Source organism: Hoplias malabaricus, chromosome Y, assembly GCF_029633855.1.
Source record: "Hoplias malabaricus isolate fHopMal1 chromosome Y, fHopMal1.hap1, whole genome shotgun sequence".
NCBI classification, from domain to species: domain Eukaryota; kingdom Metazoa; phylum Chordata; class Actinopteri; order Characiformes; family Erythrinidae; genus Hoplias; species Hoplias malabaricus.
Window position 1 is genome coordinate 6,327,965 of NC_089820.1, and position 15,720 is coordinate 6,343,684.

The 15,720-nt window shown below is 40.5% G+C and overlaps 1 protein-coding gene across 1 annotated transcript in view; it reads right to left on the reverse strand.

Annotated features, from left to right (window-relative positions):
• Nucleotides 1–15,720, reverse strand: part of LOC136679576 (zinc finger matrin-type protein 4-like) — a 144,311-nt gene that overhangs the window by 82,046 nt on the left and 46,545 nt on the right. The window contains exon 3 of the mRNA XM_066658186.1: nt 1,923–2,012. Within this exon, the coding sequence (XP_066514283.1) occupies nt 1,923–2,012 (90 nt within the window). The remainder of the gene's footprint in view (nt 1–1,922; nt 2,013–15,720) is intronic.

The window sequence follows — 15,720 nt, forward strand, 5'->3', positions numbered from 1 at the left end:
AATGAATATCAAGAGTGGTCAGAGAAATTTGCATGAGCTCTTTTTACAGTCGGGTTTGACCATGTGCGAGTTCAATGAAAAAGGGCCAATGTGTACCAAACATAGTCCCCGCTTCCTGGATGCCCCCAACTGTAACCAAAACACCTTAATCCTAATCATAACTCTCTAAGCTTAAGCCTCCATTTTAGCTCTGGAAATAAAAAAGGTAGGCTTTTAGGCTGGGTGACTTTCTTCTACAACTGTGTACAGCACTGTTTCTGTGATTCTTCTTCAGGAATATAACAGGAAACAGACAAACTGCATGGTCTTAGTAAAACAGTGCTATCAGAAGATGGGAGCTGGCTTATCAATCATAATATAAGTACAAATCATAATGAATCATAACATAGAACAAATGTTACCAATATCTGTTGTGCTCCTTTGAGTTGTGTATGTATCGTTAGAGGTATTGCAGATTCAAACCTGATCTCTCTCAGTTTTCCTAATAGGATCAGATTCCATATGCTTTTGTAATCATTCAAGGGTGTTGCTGCCTTTACTATGACAAACTAATTGCTATGCCAACAAATGCTGGTATAGGCTGACCGCAAATATCAATGCTTCATACAAGTCCTTCTTAGGCTTCTTTAATTTACTTTCACATTCTTTTACTTTCCATTGTTGTAGCAGTTTAGTTCTTAAAAAGAAAAAAAGTGCTTTTTGTTTATAACTTTACTCTTGCATGCACAAAAAAAGGTAGATTGCCCCTTGACTCTGTTTTCCTATAGTGTGTGTACCTCTTGAATTGTGTTCCATGTTTCCATGATCATCCAGCATAATTAAAAATATATCTGGATTATATATTGCAAGCAGCGCACTCCGTTCATGCCACTTACAAAATAAACCTTATAATGTATAACAGAGACCCCTTGATTTGCCAGCAGGGACCACCCATTTTAACCCTTCCATGTTAACAGAGAACTTAAGCTGCAGCACTGACTGTGGTGTCAAAAAGTGGACCATACCATGTTTAAAAGGCTGTCTATCCTCTCACAAAAGATGGTGGGCTACTTTACAATTGGAGTTGGCTCAGGCTTATTCAGCCATAAATGGAACACCATTTATCCATTCCCAACACACACAAGCAAATACAGGAAAGGGTCAGGCACAAATCGATAATAGGGGGGGGAAGTCCATTAGTGGATACTCACTACTCTTGGGTAAACAGTGTCGATTGTGTGCGGTTCTGCAAGTTTCTTTTCTCCAATAGGTTAAGACTTTGTAGTGTCCTGGGTACACCCAATGACTTCTAAAGTTCTAACAGGTTATATAAAAAGTGGGGTTCTCACACTTCCCTAGAGATTTTGATAATTTCTTTGGTGAAACCAAAGGGATCACACAATACCACAGGCCTCTTTTTACCATGGAGACACGTGGAAGGTAAGTAAAATACCGCAGTTACTGTTTTGTGCCACTGTATGCATTTAGCTAAAATAAAGAAATAAAAAAGGCATTTTTGGGTCTCAGCTCTTTGGTGAAGATGTGGTTAACTTGGGCATATATGCTGGTGCTGGAGGCTATGCTAAGCACAAGGTAGGAATTTCCATTCTACCTTAAATTGTGCTGCAGTAATGATTTTAGCATGACCTCCTGCTTCTGCTGTTTACTTCTGTCTTATTTTTCATTGGCTGTTGATAAGAAAAATGTATACTGAGTTGTTGAATTCACTGTTGGGTCAAAATTTCAATGTTGCTTGATACACTCAGACAAATCAAACACCCAGTCTGGAGGCAGGACATCAGTCTATGTCTCTTCAGTTTCTCTCCTTGTTGTTCACTCTGACAGACACAACGTCTTTTGCCTACAACTAACCAACACAGTCTTAACTCTACTGAGAATTGAACTTTGCATGGTGTAACCATGTTTATACTTGGGGTACTCACGTTGTCTGTTCGTAGTTTCTTAGCCGGGCAGCCTCCGTCCACCGGGTGCAGCATGTAGTAGAGACGCACTTTGTTTGCATGTTTTCGACTCTAGAGGGAAGAAAAAAGAAAATGGAATGTAAAATTGCCATCATACAGCATGCTGTTCTATCATTTCTGAATCATGAATGGTCAGTTTCTGGACCAGTGATCACAGAACCAGATATTGTTTGGATTTTTTTTGGTTGGTGGACCAATATCAACACAGTAGTGATGAAGGCATGGTAGTGCTTGTGGAAATGGTAAGAGTTGCTGGGGGCGGTCTCCGAGCTTAAGATGTTGCTTATCTCTGGCGACACCAACTTTTGCATATTTTACCTTTAAGGCAGTTGTTGAACTTCAGTTATGGAACCACTTGAATAACTTTGCTGCTTCTACAGGAAGGCTCTTTTGTAAAGGCAATGGTTTGTAGGGTGAAATGCTACTTCATCAGACTGATGAAGAATGTGTCATATATAGCTCATGTTACCTAACATTTCTTGTATTATAACAAGCTGGACAAAACCAGAAGAACAATTTTTGGTTGCTATACAGAACTGTTTTAAAAATGTGCTATATATAGAACCATGTGGAACACATTCTGCACCTATCTGAAGAACTATTTTATAATTGAAGGAATCATTTCATCATTCAAGCAGTTGTTTCTATAAACAACACCTGGTTCCAAACAGAACTTTTGCCTTTGTTGAGGACACTTAAAGAACCCTCCTTTTTAAGAGTGTAAGAAAAATACTTACATTTACTTAATGGCCATTCTGACTGGAAGTTAATAAGTTGCGGTCACTGACATTTGTAGGGTTCTGTACATTCCATGGGTATTTATTACACTTTAGACATCTCATTATGACAAAATGTGAAATTAGTTGCCTAGGAAAATTGCAAAATTAGCCATTATATAACACATACCATTATTCATTTCAGACCAGGGATAGGCCCAGAGGACCAATAAAGACCAAGGGATCGGGGAACTGAACAAGTGAATGTGAAGAGAGAAGGGCAGTTGGCCACAGTCCACTGCTGGGAGACTGCAGAGTGTCCATTCGGCCAGTCAGACCGATAAGTAATTACCGCCGCCGCCATAAAAACATGGGGGGAAACTGCACATCCCAAATCTGTCGATGCCTTGGGTTTGACAGGGCAAGTGCTTTCTTCCAAAGAAATCAATCCCCTTCTTCAGTTTATCTGAAACACAGTTTGACTCACAGGCAAGGAGTGTAGACAGAGGGAAGGAGAAGGAGTGAGGAAATGAAAGAAAGAATGAACAATGGTAACCAATAAAGAACAACACATTAGGTAGGTTGAATGGAAAGCCCTTTGGCTTGTGATTTGGCGGGGGTGGGATAATAGGAGAGTTCTCCGTATGCAGTCAAAAGGCAAGAGATGCTGACTCAGACATCGACTGGTGAATGTGAAAATATGAAATCAATCTAAAATGTGAAAGTGACACATTGCATGTGTCAACCCAGAGACAGTCCGAAAGAGGAAGGCAAAAAGAGAACAGTCTTCCTCAGACGGCTGGAGGTCTGATCTGTATCTGAGACTCAGAAAAAGGTATGACAGGGAATGGGAAATAACTGAAGGATATCGTGATTGACTGACAGTGGGCTAGATTCTGAAAAACAATATCTGGCACATCTCACACATGCATGAACTCACACCAGTAGGATAGAACAACACTGACCTGCAAGAAATATCTCCCAAACTAGTGTACGAGGGAATGTGGTAATTCTTCAATTAATATATTTGTGCATTATTTAAAGAGATATAAAATATGCATGAACTCACACCAGCAAGATATCGCATGTAGTTGCTGTCACCAATTTCAAAACAAGAACTGGATATATTTAAAGGAATACAATGTAAGATTTGGCTTTTTTTTTTGTCTCCTGAGTTCCCCTACCTGCTGTTGTGTGTAATTCACCTATACTGTACTGTCATAAAATCAAGTCTCAGAACCATCTATATCTCTCTCGCTCACTCACATAAACGCAACCGGCTCTCTGGGCTTCTACTAACACACACTCTCAGACAAATACACATGCCTCTATCTCTCTGTCTCTCTCTCTCTTATTAACTTTTGTATGGCTGCTCTCTCACTCGCTCTCTCTGCCATAATGTTTGTACTGGCAAACTACTGGCTAGATTATTCTTGTGGCTAGGTGACCACCTGTGAGGTTTTGACTTTCTCACGAGAGCCTTCTACCCCATGATTCAGAAGTTGCTTAGTCCAGTAAAAAAGCAGTTGACCTGTCGTAGCAGCCACAGAGTCTGTGTTCTCCTTATTACAGCTCTATGGAACATCACAATCACTTTAAGATGGAAATACTACATACTGTTCCTTTAACTACTTCAGAATTTTTTTTTAAATGTTATGCAAATTAGAAAAATATCCAAGAGGCAGAGCTTAATGGTCATTACACCCTTAGACCCGTTATAGCCATTGCACACTTAGCACCCCAAATGGGACAATTTTTTGGGGAAAACAAACTATTCCTGTAATAATTAATTTTTGTTCAAGGCATTAGAACATTAATTTGGAGATCTGAAACCAACTAACCCACAACCAGGTCAGATGTGTCAGTTGTTCAGAACAGAGTTGTTTAGACAGAGGAAGAAGGTTCTGCTGTGTTGTTTGATCCTTGCAGTATTTTGACCAAAGCATTTCACAGACATATGATTAACTATGTGAACTTGTGTTAAGTAGATATTATATGTCCACTTTAAGTTCATATGCAGCAGTTTCATAGCCTCCCACCTTATTAGCAATGCATTTATGAGAACATCACATTTTCAAACACCGCATAGCTAACAACAATTTAGCTGCTAATAAAATTGCTAGCCTTTGCTATCTTTAGCATCTCAGCCATTTTCTCTAATTAAAGGGGAGGCTCAGTATTATTTGTTGTATAAGTAATCCTTTGAAAAAAGTCTAGCAATTTTATTAGCAACCAAATGATATCTTGAAATGCTGTTAGCTCTGAATTGTGTATAATTCTCATACAAAAGAAATGTCTGTAGAAATGGACTGCTCTGAAACTGTGGCACATGAGCTTAAAATCACCATGCAGTGCTACAGTATGAGTGCATGACATGTATAATGACACCCGGCAACAACAATCCTTCTGTATCTGTTCCTCTGCTCAGTGGCAATCACATTTGCCTTAGATTTATAAGGAGAGTAGAATAGAGCAGGATTATACACTAGCTTTGTTGATCATTGTTTGCATAGGTGTAGTAGGGTCCTATGAGGTTAAACCCCATGCCTGAGACAAACTGGACTGTACATCATCATAAGTGGTGTCCTGACATGCAGCCCACTTATACACCTAAAAGTCATGAGGACATGAAATCACTCTCCTAACCCCCTCCCTTCTGTTCCGTCAGTCACTCTGGTGCACGTTTATTGGGAAGTCAGCAGGGTTCTAATGTGGCGTCGGTGGAGCCGGAGCCTGGGGGAAATCACAGGAGTTTGGTAGTGAAACAGAACATGACTGATGTGGATTGCGGCGGTAATGAAGTCTCCCTGGAGGAGAAACCAGAGGCTCTGAAACATACCCAGAGATCCCAGAGATAGTGAGAAACAGAGAGAGAGAGAGAGAGAGAGAGAGAGAGAGAGAGAGAGAGAGAGAGAGAGAGAGACACGTCAGGCAGGGTATAGTGTTGATTAAAGAGGACTGATAATGTCCTCTGATAAAGAGGACTTTCAGCCTACAATGTTGTTTATATGTGTTTTGCACTACTAATTTTTGTGTGTAAGATACAAATGCAGTTTGTATGTTTGTTTTGAGAATTTATATATACAAATAATGAAATAACAAAAATAGTGTGAGTTTAATCTACTTCTCTTTTTCTCTTTGACCACTTTTAGCATGATCAGTTACTGCGAGATGGAGACTTTCTTACAACTGTGGCAGTATACAGAGATTGGAGCTGTGTGTGTGTGTGTGTGAGTGTGTGTGCACATGTTATTATATGTTTGTGAAGAGCAGATGGCCTTGCAAAGATAGGAATGTGTCACATTTTGTCTTGTGAGGATGTTTTGTTGGTCCTCAAAAATTCTACTGCATTTTCTTTTTAATAAAATCTGGAACTTTAATTTGAACGAAAAGACTTCAATTATTTTATTTTGGTTACTGTAGTTAAGGTTAGGGTTAAGTGTAGAAATAATAATAAAGAGCTTCAGTAATCATTATTTCTATGGAAGGTCCTCACAAGCATAGCAAAACCAACATGTCTATGCAGACTGAATATTTTATCATGTGGTGGGGACCAAAATCTGCTTAACACTCACGTTGTGTGACTTATTGTACTTATGGGGACAAAAATCGTTTTCCCATGACATAAATCATTACCTTTTATGGTGAATATGTGTTAAGTTCAGGGTTAATAATAGGTTTAGGGTAATAGTAGTTATAGTTATGTTTAGGGAAAATGTCCATGAAATAAATGGAAGTGTATGTAATATCACTATATATTAAAACATATAGACGACTGTGTGTGTGTGTGTGTGTGTGTGTGTGTGTGTGTGTGTGTGTGTATGCCACAGATTTTAAATTCTAAAGAGTCCTTGAGCTTGAAAAAGTCTTTATAAAAATTAAACATATTATTAGGGAGATTTGTTTCCCAAGCCTCCATTATAAAGATTCTGATTCCCTCTAATGCTACACAAAGCTACGTCACCGTGTTTACCTACAAAAGGAAAGATCAAGCTGTGACTTTCATGGCTGCGGATCTAATTATACGTTGTAAAAAAAAAAAAAAAAAAAACCCAAACAGATTCCTGTCACTCACTTCTCCTTTACATAAGGGCAGGTTATGAGCTGGGTCCTGTTTCCTGAAGCGTTTTGTAATGAATTAATGAGATACTGCATGCTCCCTGCTGTCTTCAGGGGAGAAACAGGGGAGACTGCCATCAGGACGCGCAAATTAAAATCAGTCCAAGTCTAATAGAGGCAGCACGCTAGGTGCACTGACATACTGAGATTCCTGATGCAAAGCAGCCTTACAATCTCAAAGCCATCTGTAGTATTTGGTTGTCTGTCTCATCACAACGACACCCAATTTTCTCCCCAATTAAGCCATTGCTAATTCCACCAATTTGCCAGCTAGGACTCTCCCAGTCAAACAATGCTGGATCCGGGAGTGTTAGACAAGCACTTAAGTGTTAATTTCATTAAGGAAAACTGTGACCAAAAAAAAAAAAATAAAAGAAAGAGGAATCTTTTGCAACATTTATTTCATATTGAAAACTAGACATGAAAGAAATAAAAATACTAATTTGCAGACAGGGGAGGCACGGTGGTGCAGCTGGTAGTGTTACAGTCACACAGCTCCAGGGGCCTGGAGGTTGTGGGTTCGATTCCCGCTCCGGGTGACTGTCTGTAAGGAGGTGGTGTGTTCTCTATGTGTCTGCGTGGGTTTCCTCCGGGTGCTCCGGTTTCCTCCCACAGTCTAAAAACACACATTGGTAGGTAGATTGACAACTCAAAAGTGACTGTGTGTCTGTGTTGCCCTGTGAAGGACTGGCGCCCCCTCCAGGGTGTGTTCCTGCCTTGCACCCAATGATTCCAGGTAGGCTCTGGACCCACTGTGACCCTGAACTGGATAATTTACAGATTGATAATGAATGGATGAATGAATTTGCAGACAAGGACTATGATGAAATGTTTTGCAATTTTTTTGTCAGCAAATGAAAACAAAATGAAAATGTCAAAAACAAATGATAATTTCAAATTAATTTGAAAACAGAATATTGCAAGGAAATAAAACAGGAAAATGCTCTGTCTTGCTGTCGGCATGGCCGTGCAGGTTCGCATGAAGCTCTCTGTTCAGAGCTGCTCCAATGTATCTGAACCACACTCTGAAATCATTTAAAACCAAGAACACACAACAGCCTCTGGTGCTATGTCACATGCTTGTGGGGAAGAAAGAGGGTTTTCCTTCAGGAACGTGAAGAGAAAATGTCTTGGGTTGACTCTATTTCTCTCTCTAAAAACACACTCTTTTTTTCCTCACAGTGCTGTGACATTAGACAGATATTGCTCTGAAGATCCAAATCCGTCCCGCTGCAGTGTCTCAATTCACATTGAGAGCAGTCAGGAGGGATACAGTCACAGTAAATCTTTTTTTTTTAGTGAAGATGAGACGACTCCCAAAGAATCGATTCTTTGAGCATCTAAGTGTCACTTGTATTCGTGAGCTGTTGGCTGATGATACGTAGAGTTGAAACTCTTGGAGTCGTAAGCACCGTCTACAGGGCACTTTACATTTAAAATGTTAATATTAAATAAATGCAAAATGTATTTGAAGAAAAACGTGGACTTATTCCTTATTATTATATTGAACAATTATTTGTTTTTAAATGTTACATAACTTTTAAGCAAAAAAACAATTAGGATAATGTTTATATTATATATGTAATAGACTAAAACAACAGAAATATGTTTTGTTTTTGTTGACTAAAGCAGCCTAAAACTAACAATAATGAAACGACTAGAATGAGAACAAAACTAATACAGATTTTAGTCAAAAGACTAAGGCTTAAACCAAATTAAAAAATGCTGCCAAAATGAACCCTGAAGCACATGATTCCTTCAAGGCCTTTATACCTTTAGTTAAACACAACGTACCTGTACAATATCCTTTTTATCTGGAAATTAAGAGATGGGTTAATCCAACAGTTAATCAACCAATCAGTTTGTCAGATCAGTCTCTGATCCGCAACAGATCATCAGTGGTTCCTGAAGTGTTTGCCCAGAGATTGCTTCATTCAGCTCAGTGAATCCTGGAACACCATCCTGTTGCCATTCTCTCATGCCTCGATCCAGGAAGCTGTCAATAGTAATTTAGTGCATGGCCAAGCCTCATGATTGTGCTGCTAGGTGTCCAGAAGTTATCCAATCAGGACTCTGAATTGAATCAAACCTCTCTCTGGCAGTCAATCCGAAGCCACAGTCCAGCTGAACTCTTCAAAAGAAAACCCAGCTACACAAAGAAAATGAGACATAGTTGAAAGCCTAAACTTTTGTGATTAATCAGAAACACACCTGTGCATAAAAAAAAAATTAAAAAAAATCTGCATTTACTTCAGTTTTAAGATTTATTTTTATTTATCTAATCTTCATTCATTCATTATCTGTAACCCCCTACCCAATTCAGGGTCGCGTTGGGTCCAGAGCCTGGAATCATTGAGCGCAAAGAAGAAATACACCCCGGAGGGGGCGCCAATCTTTCACAAGGCAACTCACACACACAGACACTTTTGAGTCGTCAATCCACCTACCAATGTGTGTTTTTGGATTGTGGGAGGAAACCCATGCAGACACTGGGAGAACACACCAAACTCCTCACAGACAGTCACCCGGAGCAGGACTCAAACCCACAACCTCCAGGTCCCTGGAGCTGTGTGACTGTGACACTACCTGCTGCGCCACCGTGCCAACATCTATTAATCTTTCTATTTGTAAATCTGAGGTTATTAGTTATAAGCTATTACATAAAGAAGGGGGCGGTGGGGGAAAACGCAATTCATAACAAATGCCACATAAAAGTGTCACAACAAAACAACTGTTCACATCAGATAAACAGCACGATGTCATGTTTTTTACCTTAAAATGACAGATTCAGAATCATTGTGATTCTTGAATGACCTGTAATAGGGAGAACAGAGCCTCTGTCATTGCTACTTTGGGCTCAGCACTGCTGAAACTGCACTGTGTAACTTTTGCAGGAGGGTAGGAATCACACTCTGCCTCTGTAGGGGGAGCCCAGGAACAAAAATTCCATACCCAGTGTTGCTTTAATCATTGAGAGAGAGAGAGAGAGAGAGAGAGAGAGAGAGAGAGAGAGAGAGAGAGAGAGAGAGAGAATCCATTAGAATGTCCATTATTCCACTTTGAGAAGAACAACTCAGTCCTGAAAAGTCACCCAAAAGCTCTAAATGAGCCAGTCCCTGCTTTCATGACGGTAATGGTCAAAACCTGATCCCTTCCTCCAGTGCTCTGAGCTTCGAAGTATACTCTTAGGCTCTGCTCGAACCACCAATTCACATAAAAGACAAGAATCATGACTCTTTTCTCTCCTGGCTCCCAGATGGTGTGAGGAACATCCAGTGGCCCATTATTAGAGTTCTTCACTGTTTACAGACAGACTGAAGACTCACCAGCCTGTACAGTTAAATGGTCACTGATCCTGCTTTTTTAAATATCTTGAAAGTTGTCATTGTTATCTTATATTGATGTGTTCCTTTGGGATTTCCCTCTTACTGAGTATCAGCATTGGCTCTTGTACCTAGCAGTATAGTAGCTCAGTGATATGTAGACTGAACTGGTGAGGATCTATTCTATGCATAGATGATACAGCACTTTTGTAAGCTGCTCTAGATATCAGCATCTGCTAAATCTCAATGGGTACCTTCTTTAAAAACGAAACAATCTGGCCAGCAAAACACTTTTTCTTTTTTTTTTTTTAAGTTGAATAGGTTTCAAAATGTCACGCTTTGTTTGTTCCTACTGTAACAACTCAGTGCTCCATTCAATACTTAGGCCACCATTTCTGTCCGTTCTAATGGCTCTGAGAAAAGGATATAGACACAAATGAAGAACATTTGGATCCAATTTATTAAAAAACTATTCATCCCCAATGTCTTCTAACCAAACCATATCTAGCCCTGAGACACTCCAGAACACCAGAATTATCTACAGAGCCATCAGCAGCCTCTCTCTCACTTCAGTTCAGCACCATTATCTAATAAGACAGTGACCTCCGCACTGTATTCCTTCAGTGTTGTGCTTTGATTTGAAAGACAAAGTGCTCCACATACTTCAAAATTTCAACATCCATTCGCTGGGAGTTTAATGTAATCATTACATAATCTTCTTCCAAGTTAGAAGACAGTCACATCTGTTCACTCTTTAATTGGCCTACCGTGAAGTGACACTCGTCAAATGCTTAGAAAAAAAAAGGGACGGGAACAGATCTTTTTTGAGACAGAGTGAGGAATATATCTAGCAAATGAAAGCAGCCTGAATTAATATTAGGCTGGCAGGTACTGCGCCATTTGATGTATTTATCACAAGGCACACTTTGTGGATGTGTTGTTTGATAGTCAGTTTATATTCACTTCAAAGTTTTACAGAATCTGAGGTCAAGCAAACTGGAACACTGGCAAAAAAAAATACACTGACCCTGGGAATATACAATACATAATAAACACTCATTTTTTATTTGTAATTTCTTGCTTGAAATGGCGGACATCTTACAATTATCTAGTATCACATTAGCCAATTCTTTGCAATTCTATCGGCAAGTTTGATTTCAACACAATGATAGACCATGAGAATTGGATTTGACCTTCAGGTTATAAATGACAAAATGTAGTTAAAAAAAATAATAATCTGTCACGCCCTGGCCCTGTCCTGTCTGTTTTTCTCACCATGTGTTTATTTAGCACATGGCTCTGTTATTGTTTTGTTTCTGTCTCCGCCTTAGTCCTGCCTCTGTCCAATTGTCCCCAGGTGTTCCTTGTCTGTGCTGTGTAAATATATATTCTCATTTTTTCAGGGCTCCCTTGTCGGTTCTTGTGTGTGTAGATGTGTGTTTCTGTGTCTCTGTGTTTACATGAATCTACCGGTTCATGATTGTTTCCTGTCCTTGTTTAATTCGGTTTAGTTTAGTCTTGTCTTAATTCTGTCTGTTTTACCTGTGTTTATTTTGATTCTGTCTTTGTTAATAAAATTTCTTGCGTGTACGTCCGCCTCCCTTGTCTGTCCTGCCTAGCCGTGACATAATCACATAATAATATTAATATAAATTAAGAAAGCCACCTCTCTGCTTTCTAATGCCAATTTCTGCTAGTGTCTCTATGTGATTTTTAATATTATGTTAATGGTAAGAGTGTCAGGGTGGAGCTACAAGTAGTGTTGCCCCAACATAGCTCTAGGTGCCTGGGGTGTTGAGTTCAATCCCCACCTCAGGTCACTGTCTGTGAGGACTTTGCTCATTTGCTGTGTTCTCCCTGTGCTTGTGTGGGTTTCCTCCAGGTGATCCAGTTTCCTCCCACAGTTCATAAAGAGTAATAATAATAAAAAAAAATTCCAGGCAGGATCTGATTCCACTGCAACTCTGATCAAAATGAAGTGTTTATAGCTTTTGCCCAGCTCAGACGTTTATAAGACCTCTTATCTTTTAGCAAAGACAGGAGATAAAGAAGTCTGAGATCAGTCAAAGCTTGTAGACTCATGAACATGTAAACAAAACATGCTCACAAGTTCTGAAATCACTGCTCTTTCATGTAGACCAACACTCTTCAGCTGTAAAAAGCTCAGGAGAGAATTTTTGGCCGATTTTCTTGCCCGTAAACAGAAAGTCTCTGGGCTGATAATGAAACAGATGAGAGCCAGACGCTGCCAGCGTGGCCTAGTTTTTTTCTCGGCAGCTCTCTGTCGACTACAAACAAAAGAGGCTCTCTATTGTGCAAGCGATCAGAGGCGGCACGTTGCATGCACGGCTGCCATGAGGGTTCGTCTCCCCGCTCAGCCCCATGGCGCTGTGTCAGAGGCTTAGTGCTTGACAGCCAAGTACTGAGCATGAGCCAATGATTTAAAGCAATGTAAGGTTTTGCTGATATTCTCATACATCCTGTAAGAGACTTTAAATAAAAGTATATTAAATGAGCACACTCAAAATTACAGATGGTGGTCAGGTTTCATTTTGAGAGTGAGAATTTAAGAGTATTGAAAGATTCATTCATTCATAGTGTACATTTACATGCACAATAATGTAAAAGACCCTTGGGGGTTATTATTTGATCATCGGTAAAAATCGATATAACACTCATAAGGCTTGTGCAGCTTAATATATCTGTGCTGTTGATATTCCTCATATTTCCTATCACTACTGTTGGTTTCTCTATAATGAACAATTTCAAACAAAACCCTTTTAATGACAATGTTTACATTGAATTAGATGGGTTTTAGTCCTTTTACAAAACAGTATTCGATCTCAAAAGGAGCTCCAGAGAAAAACAAAAAGCAGTATTATCAGCTAAAGCAGAGGACAAAACAAATCTTAACCAGCGAGGGGAGTGTTAGCACCAAGAAACCAGGCACACTGGGACTGCAAGGGCCTTCGTTGATATTCTCCATGAGTTCTGTATCACTGTGATACTCAGCGACCCTCAAATGTTGTGTTTTCATGCATATCACTGGCTTCTTTTTTTCTTTGTTTGTTTGTTTTTGTTTTCTTTTCATTTTATTTAGCCCCTTGCAGCACACCTCGCTCCTATTCCGGATTCTTCAGAAGTCTTACCATATGCACACACACACACACACACACACACACATAGAGAGAGAGAGAGAGAGAGAGAGAGAGAGAGAGAGAGAGAAGAAAAAAAAATGTTCCTCGGATTTGAACTATTACCGCAGCAGCATAAATCCACACTGATTAAAGCAAAGGAACGTTTCTTAAAATCACTTCACTTTCGAACAATTTTTTGGGACATTAAACTTAAAAAAATATATATTTAAAATAATTTTTGGATACCTTTCAACATTTTTTCTCAAATGAAGTGTATAAACTGGGTATTTGCTGCAGCCTCTGCTGTTCTGGAAAGGCTTTAGACCACATTGCTGTGAGGATTTGTTGGTGTCAGTGAGGTCAGTGTTAAGTAATGTTCCATGGCTCAGTGCTGAGCACCCTGTCCAGTCCTGCTGACACTTGCCATTGGGCATAGGGCCATTAGGCTCATGTACAGCATTTTTTTTTTCATGAACGCTATCGACAGTAGGTGCACCTTACTGAGTATTAGGGAATACCTGCAAAAATATTGTCATTAATAGCGTCTTAAGACTTCCCAATGTGAAAAAAAAACATCCCAGTTCCTCGTAGGGCAAAGTTGTTTGTGCCCTCTCTTTTTTTTTCACCCATCCGTCAGAAATGCGTCCATCAAGGACAGAGGGATGACTCACTGGGGAACTGCAAGGCTGCTTCATCTCCATGGGCCCAAGGCTGATAACACCATGCCACCCCCCCCCCCCCCCAAACAAACCTCTTCCCTCTCTCTTTTCGTTTTCTTCAGCTGTCACTCTCCTCCACGTCAGAACAATCAGAGACTGTTACTCTCCAAGGGCGGGGGAAAAAAGAGAAAAAAAAGCAAAGGGGGTGGAAAGGGGGGCGAAAAAATGTCCATGTTACGGTCGTCACTCAGATGAGTCATGACTGTTTGGAGAGAATTATATGAATAATGTGTTCCGGAGGTGATGCTGGAGGAAAAGTGTCTTTACGTATAAACGTATAAAAAGACAGAATGGTGTTGGGTATGCTATTGGCTTTCGGAGAGAATCCTATACAAATCCAATAGAGACATCGTCGCCTGTGTTTTACGGTCATTAAAGCATAGGCCATGTGCTGTACTGAGCAAAACACACATTAGGTACAAGGTTTCCTTCCACAGGAGACATTTCTGAGAAGATCAGATATAAGGTAATGCATGTACATAGAGAAAGGAGATGTTGTTTTTCATTCATTCATTATGTGTAACCGCTTATCCAGTTCAGGGTCGCGGTGGGTCCGGAGCAGTGGCGGATGCTGGTCTTTCAAGGAGGGGAAGCGGCCTACATCCTAAAATGTGTCGGTTTATTTATACGTAAATTCTACCCTCCGTTCCTTTTCAAGAAAATGATCTGTGACCCTGTCGTACCAACAAGGCGTCTTTTCCAGGGACTTGACTAGTGTCATCCAATCATCACGCAGAAGCTGAGCGTCTGGGCCGGCCGAGGCCAGCCCACTGCCCCGTAGACCCCCAGAGACGCTGAGCGTCCGATGGGCGGGACAAAGCACAGCATTTATCCAATCACTCGTCTCGTTTCGCTGCACTTCGCTGCTTCGCTATTGAACTCTGTGGATGCTGTTTAAAGGACTGTGAAACTGCGGGAAAGCCGTGTCTTTACCAGCGATAAGAAGCTGATTCTGAACAAAAGTTAAGCGTGTTGTAGTGCATATTTATTCAATGACATGTACACACAACAGAATATATTTGATCACTTATTTTGTACATTTTAGGAGAAGCTGAGCTTCCCTTGCAGTCTTAGAGCAATGGCCACTGGTCCAGAGCCTACCTGGAATCATTGGACGCAAGGCAGGAATGCACCCTGGAGGGGGCCTTCACAGGGCAACACACAGACTTGGTGACAAAAACTAATCTGGAGATTTATTTAAAAAAAAATTGACTGATCTGTGTACATGATGAAAATGAGCATCCCAGATATTCATAACATTTTTACATTATGATTCCTTATGAGGGCAGCACGGTGGTGCAGCAGGTAGTGTCGCAGTCACACAGCACCAGGGGCCTGGAGGTTGTGGGTTCGATTCCCGCTCCAGGTGACTGTCTGTGAGGAGTTGGTGTGTTCTCCCCGTGTCCGCGTGGGTTTCCTCCGGGTGCTCCGGTTTCCTCCCACAGTCCAAAAACACACGTTGCAGGTGGATTGGTGACTTGAAAGTGTCCGTAGGTGTGAGTGTGTGTGTGTGAGTGAATGTGTGTGTGTCTGTGTTGCCCTGTGAAGGATTGGTGCCCCCTCCAGGGTGTATTCCTGCCTTGCGCCCAATGATTCCAGGTAGGCTCTGGACCCCCCGCGACCCTAAATTGGATAAGCGGTTACAGATAATGGATGGATTCCTTATGATTCGTAGTTAGGTTATAGTCAGTAGACTATAGCACACATGGAAATGGTATGAATCCTGGGATTGTTCTTTAAGTCTA